Source organism: Chionomys nivalis, chromosome 3, assembly GCF_950005125.1.
Source record: "Chionomys nivalis chromosome 3, mChiNiv1.1, whole genome shotgun sequence".
NCBI classification, from domain to species: Eukaryota; Metazoa; Chordata; class Mammalia; order Rodentia; family Cricetidae; genus Chionomys; species Chionomys nivalis.
In genome coordinates this window covers 38670210-38692751 of record NC_080088.1, presented here as the reverse complement: position 1 = coordinate 38692751, position 22542 = coordinate 38670210, and the positions used below count along the sequence as shown (strand labels likewise).

The window sequence follows — 22542 nt, the reverse complement described above, 5'->3', positions numbered from 1 at the left end:
GAACAGCTTAAGAAACAGCCCCTGGATAGACAGCAGAGTTTATCCTCACCTGAGGACACTGGGGACAGCTCAGGAGAAATTCCTCCACAGCCGTATTTTAGAAATCAGACTGTCTACCAAGGAATGATCTGACTGTCTAGTTTGTAAATGGGAACTTTTAGATTTAATGGCAGGGAGTACTTCTGTAACTGTTTAAAACTTGAATTTTTAAAAAATGTGGGTGCTAAAAGAACAAATAGGTTAAAATCACTGTCTGTATTATGTATGTATGTAAACATAACACATGTATTTGTTCACAAACAATGGCAAGTGACATCTTTCCTTCAGCTCCACAGTTTCCAATTCAAGAGTTTCACTGATAGATATAGTGTGTCTGGATCAGTCCCAGGATGTGGTCTGCAGTTCTCCTGGGGAGACATCACAGGTTCTGGTCTCCTGACCTTCCTGACACAAGTCTCCCACCACTAGGAGAAATCTGATGTTACATAATAAAGTCCAAGGCCAGGAGACTACAGTCATCTGGAAGCTAGTTATAATGAAAATTGTGAGGTTCACCCCAGACCCACAGAATTAGAATCTGCCCTTTAACAAGATTTCCAGGTGATTCAAATGCACATTAAAATGGGAAGAGCAGTGGTGTAAAAAACAGGCCTAAGTCTGCAGGGAGGATACTGTCACTAGGTGTATATGACCTCAGGTTGGAGCAAATGCACTGCAGTCATCGCTTTTATATGCTTGCTTTGGAGGTGGAGCTTAGAGAGATGGTGATGTCAGCCAGTTTATAAAACCAGGAAAGGAAGGGAGGGAAGCAGAAAAAAATATATAGCTCAATAAAGACAATTAAAAGAAAAAGTAAAAAAAAAAAGGAACAAGAGCATGACACGTATCATGCTGAAAACACTGAGCAAAATAAAACAACTGAAAGTTTTCAAATACTGTTTTGCTTGTTACTATCCTGGCAGAATTTAGTTATTCCATTTTATGGCTCTCCTATTTAAAAAAAAAAGTTCCCTTTATTATATTCTAAGGAAACCTACCCCCTTCTCAGGAAAAGGGGACAGCACATGCTCTTATTTAAAAAGCTAAGAGGAAAGCCTAAGGAGTTTATATGAAGTTGTTCTCCACTAAAGGAAGCACTGAGCTTCAGCAATGACTTGTTCCCACCATCAAGTGAGAATTGAAAGCTGAGGTATGAGGAAAAAGCTCTTCTGTCTCATTAGCACATCAGTTTTACCCCAGGTTCCTCCACTGGGTTGCAAAACTCTACAACCACCAGGAAGAAAGTGCCATGTTTCTCTTCTCAGTTCCCAGGTGTCTCAAGCAGGGAGTGAGGAAAGGCAAGAGTCAGGAAGCCTCTTGCCAAGACCACAGATGAGGTCACCAGTAGCCCTGCCCCACCCCAGCTCCCTGCCCCGTAGCTTCTGAACTTTACATGTCAGCCTTTTGTCAAGTCCTCAAAACAGGACAAACTAAAAGGAGATTCTGTCATCCAAAAGTTTAATAATTCTTACACTCTGGGGTTTTTCCTTCCTGTGTGGTATAATTACAGAGAGAACAGATTAGGATCTCACAAAGAAGACTTTATTCCCCAGACTGTCCCAAATTTGTTTCTTTAAAAAATGCTCTCTCAGACTCTTAATTTTAAGTGTTCTGGTGCAAGGATAAGAGACAACAGATTGGTTAATTAACTAACAAATAGAAAAAGATTTATTATGCCAGGCATGGTGGAGTACTATAATCCAAAAGGAGGCAAAAAGGACCACATGTTCAAATCCAGCCTCAAGAGGACAAGTTAGAAGCCAGCCTTGGGTGCACAGGGAGACCCCAACTCAACAATAGATAATTAGATGGATAGATGATAACAGGTTTATCAACACATGAACTCTACAAGATTGATTAGAAAGCAGATATTTACATTCTGAAACAAACTGAGTTCTTTTCAGGGATTCCATTCTGTTAGTTTCCGCACAATGCTGCAGAGCTGCAATTACATCCTCTATAATTAGCCCATTCCCAGTATAATTACGAGACTCACAAGTTTAAAACTGTACCTTCTTTACAGAGGTAACCAAATGCATGGAACAGATCTTTTATTCTGCATGTAAAATATCCTCCAGTTATGAAGGATATTTTTTAAATAAAGAAAAAATAGTATATTGAAATAGTCGTTTAAGAGGGATTTACTATGTTCCTGCTAACAGTTTCTCCATTCCTAGCCCTGGATTTTTATCACCAAGCTCTTTGCTGTTAAACTCCTTGTTCTTCCCTATATTATGGCACTCCAACCCTTAACTCTGTTGCCTCTTAGTTCCCCCTCTTAAATGCCTGCTCTTAAATGAGTAGGCAGATAAAGGCACAGGTGAAGTGGTTCCAAAGATGCTATCTTATTAGTGCAAACCAAAGTTTTAATACACAAAGAGATCCATCTGTGCTGTGTATAACTTCTAGACAAACTGAATGAAATGCTATCTTAACTAATAACCAAGGCGTTAAACAGTAACTAGTAATATATCACATACACAATGGCTCAAGCAAGGCACTTGATACAGGACAAGAATTAGTAATTTAAAAAGCACCATGGCAACATTTATCAAATGTTTACCAAATGCCAGGACGGCAATAATGTTAGATGAATTGCCTCACTTTCACAAGAAGCCCCTAAGATAATACGAAGAAGGAGAACTATGCAGGCTAATTAGCTGGTGTGGGCAGGTGTAGTTTTAAAACCAAGTCGAACTGAAATCTCAAGTCTGTATCCATCTTTACAGCCTTCAGGTTACTGATTACGTTACACATACAGTTTAAAACAAACATTATATAGTCTGTCCTCTTCTAAGGCTTCCCGTGAACTTCAATGCTAGTCAAATTTTAAAGGGGGGGCAGGGTATCAATTTTTTCTTTAAAATAAAGATTTTCCTTCCTCATCGAATTCAGAAACTTCTCTGGATGTTATCTATGAACTGATACAGTTATTTTAAATTAATAACAGCTGAAGAATTTACTAAAGCACTAACCTCATGTGCTCTTGTATATTTCAGATTAAAGAAGCTAATTGATCAAGAAACTGAGTCCCAGGAGAAGAAGGTGCAAGAAAAGGAGAAGAGGATCAAGGCTCTGAAAGAAGAGCTGACCAAGCTGAAGTCTTTTGCTTTGATGGTGGTGGATGAACAACAAAGACTTACAGCTCAGCTTGCCCTTCAAAGACAGACAATCCAAGACCTGACCACAAGGGCAAAGGAAACACATGCTAAACTAGCCCTTGCTGAAGCCAGAGCTCAGAAAGAAGAGCAGAAAGCAACCAGACTAGAAAAAGAACTGCAAACACAGACCACAGCATTTCAGCAGAACCAAGACAAAATTATGGCGAAGCTCACCAACGAGGACAGTCAAAATCACCAACTCCGACAAAAGCTGGCAGCGCTCAGCCGACAAATTGATGAGTTAGAAGAGACCAACAGGTCTTTAAGAAAAGCCGAAGAGGAGCTGCAAGATATAAAAGAAAAGATCAACAAGGGAGAATATGGAAACACTGGCATCATGGCTGAAGTGGATGAGCTCAGGAAGCGTGTGCTGGATATGGAAGGGAAAGATGAGGAGCTCATAAAAATGGAGGAGCAGTGCAGAGATCTCAATAAGAGGCTTGAGAAAGAGGCAGCACAGAGTAAAGACTTCAAACTAGAGGTTGAAAAACTTAGTAAAAGGATTACGGCTCTGGAAAAATTAGAAGATGCTTTAGACAAAAGCAAACAAGAATGCTACTCTCTGAAATGCAATTTAGAAAAAGAAAAGATGACCACAAAGCAGCTGGCTGAAGAACTGGAGAGTTTAAACGCCAGGATCAAAGAGCTAGAAGCCATTGAAAGTCGGCTGGAAAAGACAGAATTCACCCTAAAGGATGATTTAACTAAACTGAAAACATTAACTGTAATGCTTGTAGATGAACGCAAAACAATGAGTGAAAAATTAAAGCAAACTGAAGATAAGTTACAAATCACTGCCTCTCAGCTCCAGGCAGAGCAAAGTAAAGTGACAACAGTGACTGAGAAGTTAATTGAGGAAACTAAAAGGGCACTCAAGTCCAAAACTGATGCAGAAGAGAAGATGGGCAGTGTAACCAAGGAGAGAGATGATCTCAGAAATAAACTCAAAGCAGAAGAAGAAAAAGGACATGATCTATTGTCCAAAGTGAATATATTAAAAAACAGACTTCAATCACTGGAAGCAACTGAGAAAGATTTTGTAAAAAACAAATTAAATCAAGACTCCAGTAAGTACACAACAGCATTACACCAAGAAAACAATAAGATTAAAGAGCTCTCTCAGGAAGTGGAAAGGCTGAAGCTGAAGCTAAAGGACATGAAAGCCATTGAAGATGACCTCATGAAGACAGAAGATGAGTACGAGACCTTAGAACGGAAGTATGCTAACGAGAGGGATAAGGCTCAATTTCTGTCTGAAGAGCTGGAACATGTTAAAATGGAACTTGCCAAGTACAAGTTGGCAGAAAAGACAGAATCCAGCCATGAGCAATGGCTTTTCAAGAGGCTCCAAGAAGAAGAGGCGAAGTCAGGCCATCTGTCAAGAGAAGTGGATGCATTAAAAGAGAAAATTCATGAGTACATAGCAACAGAGGACCTAATTTGTCACCTTCAGGGAGACTACTCAGTCCTGCAAAAGAAACTAAATCAACAAGAAAACAGGAACAGAGATTTAGGAAGAGAGATTGAAACCCTTACTAAAGAGTTAGAAAGGTATCGGCATTTTAATAAGAGCCTCCGACCTAATCTCAATGGAAGAAGAATCTCTGACCCTCAAGTATTTTCTAAAGAAGTTCAAACAGAAGTAGTAGACAATGAGCCACCAGACTACAAGAGCCTCATCCCTCTAGAACGAGCAGTCATCAATGGTCAGTTATATGAGGAGAGTGAGGACCAAGATGAGGATCCTAATGAGGAATCTGTGCTGTCCTTCAAATGCAATCCATCTACTCCCCTTCCTATGAACAAGAAACTATGGATCCCTTGGATGAAATCCAAGGAGGGCCACCCTCAGAATGGAAAAATACAAACTAAGTCCAATGGTAACTTTGTGCAACCTGGAGATCTAGTCCTAAGTCACACTCCTGGGCAGCCTCTTCACATAAAGGTAACTCCAGACCATGCCCAAAATACAGCCACTCTTGAAATCACAAGTCCAACCACAGACAGTCCTCACTCGTATACCAGCACAGCAGTGATACCAAACTGTGGCACCCCAAAGCAAAGGATTACCATTCTCCAAAATGCCTCCATAACACCAGTGAAGTCCAAAACCTCTACAGAAAGTCTTGTGAACTTGGAGCAAAGTATGCCCCCAGTTACCATGGCAACCTTTGCCAGAGCACAGACCCCAGAGTCCTGTGGTTCTGTAACTCCAGAACGGACAATGTCACCTATTCAGGTTTTGGCTATGGCTGGTTCAGCTAGTTCTCCTGAGCAGGGTCGCTCCCCAGAGCCAATAGAAATCGGTGCCAAGCACGCAATTTTCAGAGTCTCCCCAGACCGGCAGTCATCATGGCAGTTTCAACGTTCAAACAGTAACAGTTCAAGTGTGATAACTACTGAGGATAATAAAATCCACATTCACTTAGGAAGTCCTTACATGCAAGCTGTCGCCAGCCCCGTGAGACCTGCCAGCCCCTCAGCACCCCTGCAGGATAACAGAACTCAAGGCTTAACTAATGGGGCACTAAACAAAACAACCAATAAAGTCACCAGCAGTATCACTATTACACCAACAGCCACACCTCTTCCGCGACAATCACAAATTACAGTAAGTAATATATATAACTGACCACCCTCACCCTCATCTAGTTCATACTGATACTCTTGCAAGGAATTCAATCCTTTTTTAATCGTCCCTCCAAATTCCCTAAAAGAATGACTAAACATGTACTTTGGGAAGATTTGTGCATGGACTATACAAGAGTAGCTGGAACTAACTACGTGTTGCCTGCATAGTCATCGAGTGTGCACTTACTGTATATCTTTTCATTTACATACCTGTATGGAAAATATTTAGTCTGCACTTGTATAAATACATCTTTATGTATTTCATTTTCCATAACTCACTTTAATTTGACTGCAACTTGTCTTGGTGAATTACTTAACATGATAAAACAGTAAATAGTTTGTTACTTTTGTCATTGCTTGCTGAATTTCCATTTGATCATTTTGTTATCTATCTGCATGTACGACATCATTTTATTTTCTGTTTATAATGCCCATTAATTCTCCTCAAAAAAACAAGCAGAACATATTTGTCAATATATAGTTCTTGTCACATATTAGAGAAGGCGAGAGTGGTTCAAATAAATAAAAATTTTATCTCCACGACTTAAAATGAACAAAAATAATTATGGCAAGCTTAATGCCATTCTTGATATGTATCTTAATATTCCTGGTGCTCAACGGAGGGCTATTAGGAAGTCAGTAAATGTTTACAGATAACAGGATAAAGTAATATTAAATAATTTGTTATTAGTGAGTACATATATAAGCTAATGTTAAAAGCTTGGGAATGTGAGAGGAAGCCAGAAAGCACATTTGGAAATACAAGGTTACCTTGACTATCAAGGATTGACTACATTTCTCCAACAGACTGTAATTCCCATAAAGCATATATTACATCTAAATCTGGAGTTAGCCACTATGACATAAACTTCTGAGCACTCTGCTTCAAAACAAAAGTGTCATTCTTGTTCTGTGTTATTTGGTTCCCAAAACAGTTTGGATTACTTAATGTGGGTGCTGCCCTACCCTGCTTGTGAGTAAGGCTACAATCAGAAACATACAATTTATATTTCTGAAAGTCCTCTCAAGAAGCAAATAAAAGCTGCAGATAGTTAGGAGCACAAGTTGTAAGACCTTTTAAAAAATAATCATAATCTAAAAAAAAAATCATGCTGCATGGCAGCAGAGGCCACGCAATACTGTGATTTCTTCTGTGGGTGTTATGCCATTCCTAGCGTATGTGAAGAAACTTAGCCAAGCCTCCTAGACTATGGCTGCTCTGAGGACCAGCCTTCAGCAGCCTGGGGACTGAGGGGGTCAGTTCTTAAGTTCATGGAGTCAGTGAACTAATCACTCAAATTGGCTTTTCTATCTGAGGGAGTAAAACTTAATTCTCTGGGGGCAGCAAATGGGGCAAAACTTAACTCCCTGGGGCTGGCAAAAGAGGGAAACACACACATACATCTCAAACATGTTAGGATCCCACCTGAGTGCTGATGAATGGCAAGCCTTCAGCAGGTTAGAGGAAATGAAGAGGAGACGCAAAGCAGGTGACTGCTGGACAGACAAACAGATACACGAGGATTTTTCTAAGGGTCAAAGTTTCGTTCTTCATTTTATTATTCTATTGTTTGTTCTACTCTATTTTTTTTTCTGTCCTGTTCTTCTACTCAGATGTTTCCCTTCTGTCTCTCTTGATGTCTTCCTTCTAACTAACTTTACTTTTTTCTTTACGGTTTATATACCCCAGCAAAATCTTTCAAGTAGTATAAAAATTACAATGTGGATACATTCTATTTTTAAGTCAATGATTACAACAAATATAAGTTTAAAAAGCATGATTTCCATATCCCTTACATGATTAAATATTTTACATATTTCACATGAAAAACAAATTGTACCAAGAATTCACATACAATTATGTCCAAGCAACTTGTTATAGATTAACAAAGTATAAGCAAGCAAGGTATTTTTCTCAGTTAGTTCTTTTGCTGACAGACTGCATTTCTCAAAGAAAGGATCACTTTATTATTTATCTCAAAAGATAATCTTATAAAGGAAAATCTTAAAAGAAACCTAAACTTTTATATATGAAAAACCACCAGTTAGTTCTACTTTGAATACTCAAGGTACATACATACCCACTTATCATCAGTTTTTAAATCTGGGAGCTGAAGGCAGAAATGGGTACAAGGAATTAATCATCACCTTTGATTACCAATCCATTCTAGCAAGAAAGATATGTTAGACAATAATGGCCAGGCTGTCATTATTCTTATTTTTTGACCTCTGAGTCCCTCACTCAACTATGTGCCTTTCTAAACTTTAAATTGTTCCCCAAGATTTTCTAACTCAAAGCCATTAACAATAACATCTTAACCTAACCTTACTAACAATTCTACATGTGTAAATTCTTTCTAAGGGTGGTGGTTGAATCATTACAAAGCTTGGAAAAAGTCAATCACTATTATTTTAATTACCTGTAACACTGCCCAGTGAGGGGCAATAACCCCCCCCCCCCGAAAGCTTTCATACAACCCACAGATTATGAGGGATGTGGTGACCACAAAGGCAACAATCAGAACTATGCTCAATAACAGCATGAAGTCCTCAGGACATATAGTGCTTGGGGCTTTACCTCTCCAAGGCTCACTCGAGTGTGTCTTTGCCAAACATCAAGTCATGTTCCAGGAGTTCTAATGCTGCCTGTTGGTCCTCTCACATGGCCCCCAATAGACACCGTGACACCTGACTCCTAGTAGCCCTTGAGAATGCTCCACATCTCTGAGCGGAGAATATAGCCTTTAAAGGAACATTTTAAATTACAAACCTGTTCCCAAGTGACATTCTAAAAGGATGACTTCAGAGCAGCTGATCAGCATTTTCCCCTTTCCATTCACTTTCCACACTCTTAACTGTTAATTTAGTGGACTCAATTTTATTGCCAGTTCCTGATTTTAAAAGAAGTTCATCTAGACATTCAGGCACACTGAGAAGATCTTTCAAAAGTAAAAGGTAGCTTCCTTTCCCCTGTAAAATCAATTTTATTTTGAGAAGCAAGGATCTGTTGACAGAAACACTTCCATGGTGATGGACTGCAACACCAAGGCTGTGGGCTTGCATCATCATTAAGTAAATGTGGATGAAAGCTGAGGCTGATGATGAATGAGAAAGCTTCTGTTTAAACACATTTGTCTTGGGAATCGGCAGAGACCCAACTGTATTACAAAATACATGATGGTCTAACTGTTTTCAAAGCGCTTTTTAAGTCAAGCTGGGCTAGAACTCTAAAAGAAACTACACAGATCACTGCAGTCCTCAAAGAAGACAATGTAAAGAGAGAGCTACAAGTGCTCCTTCTATAGCCACTAAACCAGAGAGGCACATGTGATCTCTGAAGGGTATCAATCAACTAAATACAAATTATAAACAGAAACTAGGAAGAATTCAAGAGCAGTCCTTCTGGTTTTGTTACATAAAGGCATAGACAGAAACTTATTTTTAAAGCACTGGGGAAGGAGACAGAGAGGACCAACCAGGGGATTCTTCTCATCATCCATGTGAATGATCTAAGCAATCTGGGGAGGGGTAACCACTCTTGGCATACTGTAACTAGTAAGAGTTTGGAAGTTCTAGCTGGCCATCAGTCCAACTAGTTACAAGGATTCCTTTTATTAAAAAAAAAATTTTATGTGATCCATAGCAATTCTTTGTGATAACAAAAGCCCTATGTGCTCTACGATCACAGTGCACAAATCAGCATTTTATCATCTGTTGCTGATCTCAACTATAAACAGGCCTCCTGGGTGGTTAATCGTTGACTACAAATTTGCAGAAACTCTAAGGATTCTCTCTTTTAGGAGAGTGAAATAACTAACACATAAACATCAAAATTAACTTTGGTAGCTTCTCATTAGTAAATCAAATGCAGTTTATTAGAAATGTCACTACTTGCTATCTAAAGTTAAAGGATTCTTTTTCTGTAACATTAGATAGATAGATAGATAGATAGATAGATAGATAGATAGATAGATAGATAGATAGAGATAGATAGATAGATAGATAGATAGATAGATAGATAGATAGATGATAGAATCCTTGGCTTTAATTTTAAGTTTCTTATACACTGTATGTATCTGTGATAGACATACATTTGTGTGGAAAAGGAGAGAGGAAGCCAGAGTTTGTGTGTGAGGTTACATAATTTTCTTTCATTCATTTACTTGGACATACCCCCAAACCCAGGAGATTAAAGGAAGTGATGCTGGAAAAGCTTCATATAAAATATGTGGTGACAGAGGGATGCATTGTCCCATGAGGGGCTGACTAAAGATTGTTCTTTTTGATTTTGATGACCATTTTCTTAATGTTGTGTGTCCCTGGGTCTTTGTGTGGATATGGGCATGCAGTGCTCATAACTGAATCGTCTCCTCAGCCCCAAGGTTTACATATATCTGAGAAGCTCCTACTTTCTTTCATTGGTCTGAGTCCCTGCTTCAAAACCAAATTTCATCTTACTCAAAGTCCCATTATTTCATTATCTTTTTGAACTGTAGAATTCTGCCACATATTTCAGTAGTTCAGCAAGTTCTTTTTTCCATTTAAAAGCCATAGGAGTCTTCGCTAGAAGTTTTTGTTGTAGGGGCAGGGGCAAGTAATGGCAAGCTAAATACACTGAGTCGACTGGTGCGCCCACCCAAGCACTCAGGAGACTGAGGCAGGGGTTCCAGGACAGCTAGGGCTGCATAGCAAGACGTTGTCTCGATCAATCAAACAAACAAAAAATCCAATGAAACAAAAGCAAGCAAAGGTAGAACCTTTCCCAAGATGATGCCACTGTTCTTTATGGGTAAAAATAACATTACCAAGCTGGACACCTTTAATCTTAGCACTCAGGAGGCAGAGGCAGGCGGATTTCTGTGAGTTCAAGGCCAGCCTGGTCTACAAGAAATAGTAGAAACCCTGCCTCAAAAAACAAACAACAACAACAACAAAAAAAAAACAAAAATAACATTACCATTTTTGCTAGAAGGACATCCCATTAGAAGGAATGCATCTTTACATATATAATAGGATTCCTACACAGGGTGTAAAACATCGGAAATGTTTAGAAGTGTTTCAGATTTTATTTGCTTTTTTTCCCTAAGAATATTCAAAACACACATACATGTAAGATATCTTGGAGATGGAACCAAAGTCAAAACATGAGATTCTTTTTATGTTCCATACACATCTTATATATATTTTACCTAAAGATAATTTTATACAGTACTTTAAGATAATTTTATACACAAAATTAAGTTGTATAGTATGAAGTTTTTCACTTAGAGTGTCATGTAAGTGCTCAAGGGATTTGTGTTTTGGAGCACTTCAGATTTCAAGTTTTCAAATTAGGGATGCTTAGCCTATGCCTGTGCAAAACTGATATCAGGACTATAGGAATTCTGCTTGGAAGGTCCCCATAATTCTCTTTTACAGTGCCATGGAGGTATTCATGACATCCAAAGAAGAAATGGCAAGAGAAAATATAATTGGGCAAAACCACATTTTTTTTCTTTTGGTGGTATTGGCTATTAAACCCAGGGCCTCCTAAATTCAAGACAAGCATTCTGCCACTGTACTACTTTCCAACCACAGCAAACAGTCTTATGATCCATGTGTAAATAAGTTAAACCAAGACATCCATATGTGATTCCCCTTATGCCAACACTAAGTTCCCCCAGTGCTATCAAACCAGGATCTCTAGAAGGAAGTACATCTAAGCTATTTCTAACAAATCCTCCGCTTGGTTTGCAGTCTAAAGTTGGAATTTCACAGCTATAGAAATTTCTGTATTGCTACTGGCAAGTATTCCCTCCACTCTTATTTTACACCTGTTCCAGGAGGCAAGACTTTTTTGCCCTCTAGAGGCTAAAAGAGAAAGCAGGGTTTATTCTCCAGGTTTTCTTTTTATTCGAAAGGAAAGCTCAATAAAAGCAACTATTTTATTAGGTAGAAATGTTTCCAGTTTCATAACTAGCAAATCTTTAAGTGAACTTGGGCAGAAGGGTCTGACACCAACAAGCTCTGTCTCTTTCTCAAATCCCAGATCCCCAATGTATCTCTATAGCATTTCTTGGGCCCAGAATACACACTTAAGAGTGCACTCTGAAGAACCAAAACAAAGCCCTATATTTACCTTAGGACCCAGTGAAGCAAACACAAGAAAGACTAGTGCCTTGCTAATAAAGTTCACAAAACTGAAATCCTGTTAAATTGATTTTTATTTAAGCACCAAGCCCTTTCCTTTCTCACTGAGGGACCCTGAGAACTAAAGTACTTCTGTATGATTCAGTATATCAGAAGCAAGCATCCCGAAAGGCACCTAATGAATCCTTAGAATCCACTGAGATTAGGGGCTAACACCTCTGAGTATTTTAATAATTTGATAATGAATTAACACTGTTCATGTGGCAGCATTAACAAGTCTGTCAGCATTTCCTCAGAACAATGGGCTTTACACTTAAGAAACTGTCGTGAGATGCACTCTTGACTAACCCTGGCATTTGTCAGCCATCTCAGGGAAATCCCCTTAACTACAGCCTCATTTTAACACTTCTGTTAAAACTATTAGTCAAACTGGAAGGTGAAGGAAGGAAGATTTCTTAGCCACGTGATTCTGTATGATTATCCTTTGAGGAGTCATCCGAGATAAGCTAGGCATAGTGATGCAGGCTGTTTGTTTAAGAAAGGGTTTCAGGTCTAACCTAAAACTGACACTCTGTATTAATAGCCGAAGATGACCTTGAGCTGATCTTCTTGCTTTCACTCTTAAGTACTGTGGTTACGGGCATATGGTATCAAACCCAGCTTGTCTTATTTTTCATATAGGTCAGTCATGTTTAAGCTTAGACGTTAAAGACTCACAAATTCTTCTGTATTCTCTGGATAGGTGCACGTGGGTTTACTAACAGAAAGATTACTCAAATGATTCAGTAACATTCAATGTCTTAGCAGTGTACCTTTTTCTCAAAGCACCACTTGAACACAAGTGACCGATCCACTGATCACGATAAAGGAACATACTGTGCGCCTCCCAGTCAACACTGGGTATTATAAGGATCAGACTCATCCTTTGACAACTTACTGAGGAAATGTACAAGCACTGAATGTCACAAACATTTACAATAGAAAATGATACACTGCTACCAATAAACTGGAGATGAAGGACTGCACGGGACTAAGGTCAAATTCTGTCTCATGCCTTTTTCAATTAGTTGTAAGGGTCTTGGACAAGTCATTTAACTTCTGTGAAAAAAAAGAGATTGACTCTAAAATCACGAGTGGCTCTACCTGACAACTTTATTTTCCTTCAGAAAACAGACTTTCATTGGCAAATACCAAAACTAGTAGATGACTTCTTACCATTTGTGTTCCCTCTCTAAGAGTCTATTCATCATATAAGCTCTAACCCCACCAAATGAAGGATTATACAGCCTCAGTATTAATGACAGGATGGGTCTGATAATTCTCTGTTGAGGACAATGGCAGGGGGTGTTCTTTACCATCATAGGATGTTTAGGTCCCTCTGGCTTTTATTCATTAGATGCCACATAGCATCTCTCCAGAAGAAACAAGAAGTGTTTCCAAGATGTTCTGCCCCCTTGCTGAAAACCATTACATCAGAGAGATGAAAGAACTCTATAAGGTAGTTCTGCAGTAGCAACAGCTCCAAAGAAGGAGCTGTATAAACATTAAGACTACAGATTGTAGAAGGCTAGGACTTCAGGACTAGATCTGAGGAACAGGTGAGGTAAGAACAGGGACTAGACAGTGAGATGGCCTAGGATACGAAGACAGAAGAATGGTTCTAGGAGATGCCCACATGGCAGAGATATGGAGCAGGCAGGAGAGGAGAAAGTGTGCAAGCCGAGATGGCTGGGGCTGGGGTAAGGTTAAGTAAGGGAACAGGCCAGTCAGATTATAAAGGACTTTGAACACAGAGACAGGAAGTGGTCTTAGAGGGCTTCTGGTTATTAGAGCCATGTAATGGGGAGGGGGATGAGAGTGGGTAAGAGAAAATGAGTCCTTCATAAAAAATTTCATTTTATAATACCTCTTAAAAGGAGGGATATTCTGTCAATTTTAGAGATAAATTAAAACAGACTTTTGAGGTTTTCTATTAGTATGTGACAAAGCAGACCTCTCTCATTGTTCTATTCTCTTTTCATGGCAACACGAGAAACTACTTCAATGCAGGGTGAAGCAATATAAACTGTAGTCTACTACCTACGGTGATAAGACAAGTTGCCTAACATTACCTACCTCTCTGTTCAGCCTCAGATATATGCCATTCAACCAACAAGCTCAGAGCACCCTTAAACACAGGAAGGGCTCACCCGCCACTGTTCTATATGGATTAAACAGTCACATTTCTGAGCAAGTGAAACAGAACCTACCCAGAGAGATCTAGCCCAAAGCTCACTTCTCATAAACATCCACGATCACTACAGCCAATAGTGACTTAGTTTTCCCTCCAACACTTTCTGAATTCTATAGCTACTGTTAGGTCAATAGATACTAAATGTGAAAAGGTCAAGACCCACACAAATGACAGGTGTGGGAAGGACTACATTTTCTATGAAGCAAGGAAAGACCCAAATAACCTCTCACGTTCTCATCATCAAGAGATAGTTCTCAGAGCACACCAGGGCTGCAGACAGAGTCCACTCTTCTCTAACACATGATTCTGCAAGCAAAACACACAAGCACCAAGCATGAAGAATGGGCTTTGGATGGGCCATCAATGTGTGTGGAGAATTAATATAATCATCAACTTATTATGTGATAGAATTATATAGCTAATATAATTATTACAGAACTAAATTATATAATCTTCAATGGGGACAAGCAAAAAAGCATCAGAAGTGAGTGACTATGGTCCGAGAGAAGCATTACAACCAAGAACACTGAAATCTAGAAGATAATGACTGTCTCAATAGTCCAGATAATTACTTCCTTTGGGAATGTCCATCAGGGTTCACAGTTTAGTTCATAAAGACAAGAATCATTAACATAATCTACACTAAATAAGGACCCTGCTTTTCAAAAGCCTAGAAATTTTTCCTAGTTTGTATGCCATAAATTAGGAAATTACTTTTTAAGCAATATAATCTTAAGGAAAAACTGATGCTCCCATAAGAAAAAAAAAAAACTGTCCACTTTTCCAGTCAGGGGAAATGTTAGGATTCAATTTGATCAATGTTAAATTCTGTTTCTAATTTAGGGTTATAATAAATATAAGCAAAGAAGGTATCCATATCAAAACTGCTACTTCAAATCAAAGTCTTCAAATTGCCCTCCCATGTCTCCCCTCATAACAATTAAAAGCATATAAAGCCCCTTTCAATACAACCACCCGGGCGGCGATGGCGCACACCTTTAATCCCAGCACTCGGGAGGCAGAGGCAGGTGGATTTCTGTGAGTTCTGTGAGTTCTGTAGACCAGCCTGGTCTACAAGAGCTAGTTCCAGGACAGGCTCCAAAGCTACAGAGAAACCCTATCTTGAAAAACAAAACAAACAAACAAAAAAATTCAATACAACCACGCTCTAAACAACTCAAAATATTCCTCAAGAATTCCTTCCTATTGGTGGGCTTGTTTCCTCTCTTTTTAAAAAAGGGAAAGTGGAGAAAAGAACAAGCTACTTATTTTTCTGTTTTGACTTTTGATGACGTTTTACCCAAATATATTGTAGCAATTGCTTGTATCATCTAAAACCAAATACACTAGTGGGCTTTAATCCGAAGAGAAGTTAATTAAAAACTGTTAACAGAGCCACAACAGGCTTCTCCTTTAGGGAGTAAGGGAGAAAGTCATACGCAATCACGCTGAGGACATTTCTCAGAGTAACATTCATAAGCAGCCCATATTTCATATATATTCTTCTCTGATTATAATAATAATAAGATCCATTACAGAGAATTTGAAAAATTTTGACTGCTTCTGTGATTTCTGATTTTAGCTTCAAAGAAAGCAATGAAAACAGTAGGAAAAACAATGAATGATTATTAGTGGGATTTGTTTTTGTATCTTTCTTTTTTTTATTCTTTTTTTTGGTGAAACCCATCAACTATGGCCACATTCCAAATCTTCTCAGACTGCCAATGAGGAAGGAAATCTGCAGAGGGGGATATCCTGTCCTTACTGCACACTTTAGTGCCAAGAAGTGGCAAATCTCTCCAGAGTGCAAGTTTATGTAATCTGTCTGCTTGTCCAGACACAATGGCTAAGGTGGTCAGAAAGGTCACCGGCAAAGAGGGCAGGATTTCCTTATCTGCAGGCCAATCATGTAATGGGAAGAAATGCTTTTTTTTCAGAGGAGGTCTTTTCAGTACTAGTTCATTATCAATAAAGTTCTGTAGCCTTGTAGAAAGATTCAGATCAGACATAAGAAAGGCCTCTTAAAAATTCATTTCTAAGAATTCATAATTTCTATGAAAGGGATGCAGAAGTAGTATTCTGCCTAGACAATGAATGATGATTTTTTTTCTCTACCAGGGTTCTCTATTAACATCTCCAAAATTTCAATGCTACTAAACAGTTACACACACACAGATACACAGACACAGACACAGCACTTACATTGCCCCCTTAAGGGTTTTTGTCCTGCTTCTTCCTCATCATCCAGGCTGACGACCTGGAAACCTCTCTTCCCCAGGGCTCCCTATCCAGTTTGCTATTCTCCACTATTTCCTTCTCTGCCTACCATATTTCCTATACGTGCTACCCACCCCTTAATCCAGACCTCAGCACAGGTGGTACTTTAGCATATTTGGACTATATATAATCCTCATCTTTCTAAATTAATTTTCACCCCAGATTTCAGGTCACTGCAATTGCCTGGCCTTGCATCAAATAACAACACTTACATCAATGCCCAGAAAATGGCTGCTCCAACCTCCTACCAGGGCTGGCCTCCTTGTGCACTTCCTCTCCTCTGATACTCACCACACTCTTCACTCTCAGGATAATGGTGCTACCTCTCTTCCTTCAGACAGTCTGGCCTTCTTGGCCTGCACCTGTTTCCAGGACTGGACTGCCCTTCTTCCTCTGCTCCTCACATTCTCTTTCTAGGCTTTGATATACCGCCCGCTATCTTCCAATCTGCCTGTGGATTTCCAGGAACTCTTCTAAAACACTGTAGCTTCGGCATAGCATTTATTTTTGCCCTGTCATAGGGTACCTCTCCTATAATATAACCTCAAATGCAAGAAACAGCTTTCGCTTTCTCAAACACATCCATGTTTCCATAACACACAGTTATTGCCCAGTTTGTTCAGAATCACCTAGAATTCCGCAGGTCTAGAATTCCTCTAGTCTCAACAAACCCCCCCCCCCAAAAAAAGAAGTTAGTGATGGAATACCTTAATCCCAGAATTTGGGAGACAGAGGTAGGGGGATCTCTGTGAATTTGAAAACATCCCCATCTACATTTCCAGGCCAATCCAGGCTACAACAGTGAAATTCTGTCTCAAACAAAAAATAAAAATAAAATAAAATTTAAAAGAAATAAAGAAAGAATAAAGCAGAGACAAAAAAAGAAAGTAAATGACTAACAGGATAAACAATGAAGACAGCTAATTAGGTTAGTGTATTTTTTTTTTAACCATCATTTCTAAATGCAATGTTATATTTGACACAAAATGTGAGCATTTGGGTTAGGAATGGTTTGAAAACTATGTTTCATCATTTATTCTTGGAATAACCCTTGTACCTACATGTAATTACAACAAAAAGAAATCGTGAGGGACTAGGCATTACATTAGAGAACAAAGGTACACTTGAATCCTCGCTCATAAAGTGGACAATCTCCAAAACAGCATAGTGCTGGGATAGGCTGTAAGCTAGAACCAGGTGTCCTTTCACGGGAGGCCAGTGGGAATGAGAAAATGAGGCTATAATGTCTCCCTATGAAGGGCCTCTTGCCATATAAAACTAAAGCTGTAAGGAGTAATGTTTCATTAAATAATGGAAAAGTTCTGAAAAAAATCAAGAGATAAGAAACCAAAGCAACATATGAAAATTTGGGCTATCTGCCAGATTTATTATCTGTTATTTCCACTGTTCCCCCCACCCACCCACAAATTAGTGGTGATTTGCCAAACAATATAAAAGACAAAAGAAATGAAAGTAGTCATTTCCTCTTTCATCACTGCATCTATCAGGATCTCTTCTGCACTGCACTCCCATTAAGGTATTAAACACAATTAAATGAAAAGAAACTTAAAACAACAACAAAAAACTGTCACCTTGAAAAACATAACCTTGACCAAGCAAACCACAGCTGGGTCGCAAAGGAATCAGGAAGCTCTGAATTCACCTCCCACTTCTCAAGGACAAGTCAGAGCTGAAGTCTTTAGAAGTCTCCTCAGTATCTAGAGCAAAGGGCATGATTAAGGGCATTTTGCAGTTCTGGAACCAAGCCTGCTACTGAAGGAACACTGCCTTCTCAAACAATATGATGCCAATACATCACCAAAATGTCCAAAGCATGTAAACACTAATTTCCTTGTGAGAAAAAGAAACATCCCGATTGCAGCTGTCTATGCAGAATGTGCTAGCTCCCTCAACGTCCAATGCTCTGCTGTGTCTTCTGAGGCTTGTTTTTTGTGATGATAGAAAATAACACATGATTCATAAGGAAAGTGGCTAGAGGCTTAGACTGATCAAAACGGAAAACATCACAAGCACCTGCACTTCTTTTGGTCATGGAGATTCTCATTGCCATTTAAGTGACCTGTGGCAAGCAGAGTCCTAGAGAATGCTGAGTTTCTTTTTAGAAACCAATGGACAAAACAAGGTAAAACTCTGAGAACTTAATGAATTTACCTCACAAATACACTTTTTTTTCCTATTGTTTTCTAGATAGGGCTTTTGTTCAGTGAACCCATCATTCTTCTTCACACTTGTTATCTGTTCCAAATAACAGCACCCTTCAGGTTGAACTAAAGATAAAATAAATTTAAAAAATGAAAACAAAACCATTTTTCTCCTATGAATGAACTTTCCAACTTGCTTAATCCCCTCCCAGACATGTGCTTTCTGATGGAACCCAGGAGCTTTTGAGTAGAACAGTTACTGTGTGGTCTTAAAAGAGCCACAAAGCAAGAGTCTCTCTTGCAATATGCACTCCAAATTTGGAAAGAAACTTTCTTGGAGCTTTTTAACATAACATTCTATAAAAATGATCCAAGAGATGACACATTTTATAGCTCCGTACTTCATTTACACAAACGAGTCCAAGTATGAATTTCATACTAGAAAAAAAGAAAGGAAGGAAGGAAGGGAAGGAGGGATGGAAGGAGGGGGGAGAAAGAAAGAAAGAAAGAAAGAAAGAAAGAAAGAAAGAAAGAAAGAAAGAAAGAAAGAAAGAAAGAAAGAAAGAAAGAAAGAAAGAAAAACCAGCATCATTCCCTTATGCTCTGCCCAACACAATTGGGGGAATGGCAGCCGAGGCTGTCCTAAAAAATAACTAGTCTTTGCTGCCACCTAAAGGTAAAACGTGTGTGGTGAAACTAAAGCCCAACTTGTGAACGTTGGAGCCTGTGAGTTCTCACCACCTCAGGCAATTTTCTTCACGTTACCTTAGCAGTGTTGCGTTACCTTAGCAGTGTTGCGTATAAGCTCCACCACTACTGCGCTGGCTGTCAGGTGGGGGACAGAGGCCTGTGGTGTTCATAAAACACACCTGCCCTGACCCAACTCCCAGACAAGCATCTTCAGCTCTGATATAGCATGTGGGTATGCCAGGTACTTCAACCACAAACATCCTACCAAGTGAACCACTGTCAAGCCGCGCTAGAACTTCATAGTGCCAAATTTTCCCTACCTTGCAGGTGAGAATTCACAGTGAAGGAAAGGTTTCCATCTAAAAGAGCCTCAGCCTCAGCAGAGGTTCTCTAAGTGTGGTAGGCTGACCACGTGCATCAGAGCCAATCACCCTTGAGAATTTATTAAAAGTGTGGCTTCCCACACACCCACACAATGGTTTAAATAGGCCCACATCAAGAACTTTCAACACTAAATTGGAAAACTCCTGTAATTCTTGAAAAAGTTAAGGGCATCACAGAAACCTCTTCTGGAAAGGGTGGAACGGGTTTCAACTGTAGCTTTTGTTGCTTGTGGTTCAATGATGTAGATGACATTCACAGAAATGCCCTCATCACTGAGAATTCCCATTTTTCATCTCTTGACAGTTTACTGTAGCATCTTTTAATTGTATGATCTTGTAGAAAATGTTGAGGCTAACAAAAACACAATACCACTAACCTCAGCAGACCACTAATATCATGGACTCATATTCATCTACAGGCTGGGTACCCCTAACTTGGAATTGAACATGCTATAAACCTAACTTTCTAGTGTCACTACAGTGTCGTAAGCATCTGACCTCACATGACATGTAGTGGTTAAAACACTTACAGTAAAAATAGTGTATAAAGCTACAGTCATTCTATGTACAGTGTAATGTACAACTGAAACATAATGGCTTCTGTGTTTAGATGTGGATCTCATTGTGGATATGTAAATAAGCCCCCAAAGTTCAGACATTCAAAATACTTCTGATCCTTAGGGACAGTCACTCTGCAGTTCTTTCTCTTATATCATATATAAGTATTTAATATGCATGTTTTAATTTTTAAATTCAGTTTCTTAACATTTCTGTGGAAGCATTTCCCTGTAACTTCAAAAGCATCACTATGCAATGACAGCACAGTGTTTTTATATAATCATACATTAATTTATACCATACCCTCATATTATTAAGAATTGTTTTCTAGTTGGGCAGTGGTGCTGCTTGCCTTTAATCCCAGCACTTGGGAGTCAAAGGCAGGCTGATCTCAGTGAGTTCGAGGCCAGTCTGGTCTACAAGAGCTAGTTCCAGGCCAGCCAAGACTGTTACACAGAGAAACTCTGTTTCAGAAAACCAAAAGAAAAAAAAAAGTTGTCTATATACACTTTTTTCATTCTAATTAATGCTAAAACCTTTACCTTTATTTTAGTTTTTCCTAGAAAAGGTCGCCGAAAAAATGACTAAGTCACATAGTACTTGATACACAGGCTGGCCTTGAACTCACAGAGATCCACCAGCCTCTGCCTCCTGAGTGCCAGCAAGTACTCTTAAATATTCTCATTCTTTAAGGAAGCATTTTTTCCCTTTAAAAAGTTAAAATATAATAGTTCTTAGCAATCTATTTAACTCTGCTAACCTACAGTAGACAACTCTACTCAGCGATGTGCGCCATCTCCCAGCTCAAGCCACTGTCTTCCACACATGTCGCTATGATGAACGAGGCATTTTCTCTGTGTGGCAGCAGTCTACATTCCCATCCCGCCTCTCATATGCAACCTAATTTGAAGCACTCCACATCTAAATTGGGTTGGATGTTTTCTTGAATCAAGAAAGAACATTAACAACAGCATTCCCTCATCTCATAGCCTACAGCAGTTCCTTGAGGGCCCAGTCAAATGCTGCTTTCCTCCTGAAGATCTCAGATGCAGTGAACATGAAATGTCCTCTGGAGATCTCATAGTTCTCTGACAATAGTTTTGGACACTTCTCTTGTTTATTTCCCCCAACACTGATCAACAAGAACTGGTCTTCCTCTGTGTTCACCATTATCATTAAAGCACATATACAAAAGGAGTTTGCAGAAACATTTTCCTAAAATAATTTCCCATCAAACTAGATTCCCAGAACCTTGTGCTTTCAGAGTCAAACCTGCAAACTAACTACATGCCTTGAAAAATGACAATTTTCTTCCAATCATATAAATCATATAATAACCACCTTTTATCTTTGTTGTTGCTGCTGTTGTTTGATTCAAGATCAAAGGAGTATGCAAGCAGAGAATTCCAACAAGGATCCCTAAACCCAATAGACTCTCCTGCAAAATAGCCCTGGGACCTATGGCTAAGCCTAGTCACCAAAATGGCTGTGAGAAATTACACATCATAAGAACTGTCACTGCTAACACATTCCTCCACATAGAAGGGAAAAGGTAAGTCATACCTATGTACTGTCTAGGAAGATTCATCTCCAGAAGCATCTGGGAAGCTACAATCACTGAAGGCCAGAGAGGAATGGCCATCTCTCCAGGAAACGGTGAAGAAGCCAACTGACCTACGGCTCACAGGTTGTTGGACCTGCTAAAGGGCATGCTCAAAGAAGCAGTGCATGACCAATTTCCAATTGGTATTTTTCTTTTTTAAAAAAAAAAAATCTCATTCAAGACTGTGTCACTGAATCAAGAGAAAGGAGTAATTCTAATTCAGTGTGGACACTGGCACAATGACATTTCTAAGATGAGGCATTTTTAACTAAACAGATTTCATGCCTTCACAAAGCCTCAAGGCTTGGGGGTGCCACTGATTTCTATGACCCATCAGGGAACACTGGAGGCATGGGCCTGGAAGAAATCCTCCTGAGGACTACACTTCAGCTAGCTTTCTACAATGAGCCCCAAAGCAGAAGCAAAGGAACTGCCATTCCCCATACTCATATGGCCAATCTATTTCAATGCATACACCCAGGGGCCATTAATGAAGAGAGGGATGGGGGGAAGAGAGGAAGAAATAGGAGGAGGAAGAGGAGGGAGTTGGGCAGCACTGAGCTATGCAAGCTCAAGAGAAATGGTGTACAGCATCAAGCAAGTGGTAGACTGTGGGGAGGATGAATGAGTTAGAAGACAGAAAGAGAAGTCCAAGTTAAAGGAAAGCCGTAAGTGA

The 22542-nt window shown here is 39.3% G+C and overlaps 2 protein-coding genes across 4 annotated transcripts in view; one reads left to right on the top strand and one right to left on the bottom strand.

Moving 5' to 3' along the window:
* The window catches only part of Filip1l (filamin A interacting protein 1 like), a 237594-nt gene extending 215743 nt beyond the window's left edge, over positions 1-21851 (top strand). For 2 of the 3 annotated variants that reach the window (XM_057764098.1, XM_057764099.1), the window contains one exon: positions 3039-6708. In XM_057764098.1, the coding sequence (XP_057620081.1) occupies positions 3039-5832 (2794 nt within the window). In that variant the 3' untranslated portion in view covers positions 5833-6708. Of the gene's footprint in view, positions 1-3038; positions 6709-21642 lie in introns of those variants that run through there. The other variant, XM_057764100.1, reaches the window with a different exon arrangement.
* Cmss1 (cms1 ribosomal small subunit homolog) overlaps positions 1-22542 on the bottom strand; it is a 294908-nt gene that overhangs the window by 265628 nt on the left and 6738 nt on the right. The gene's annotated exons all lie outside the window — the stretch shown is intronic.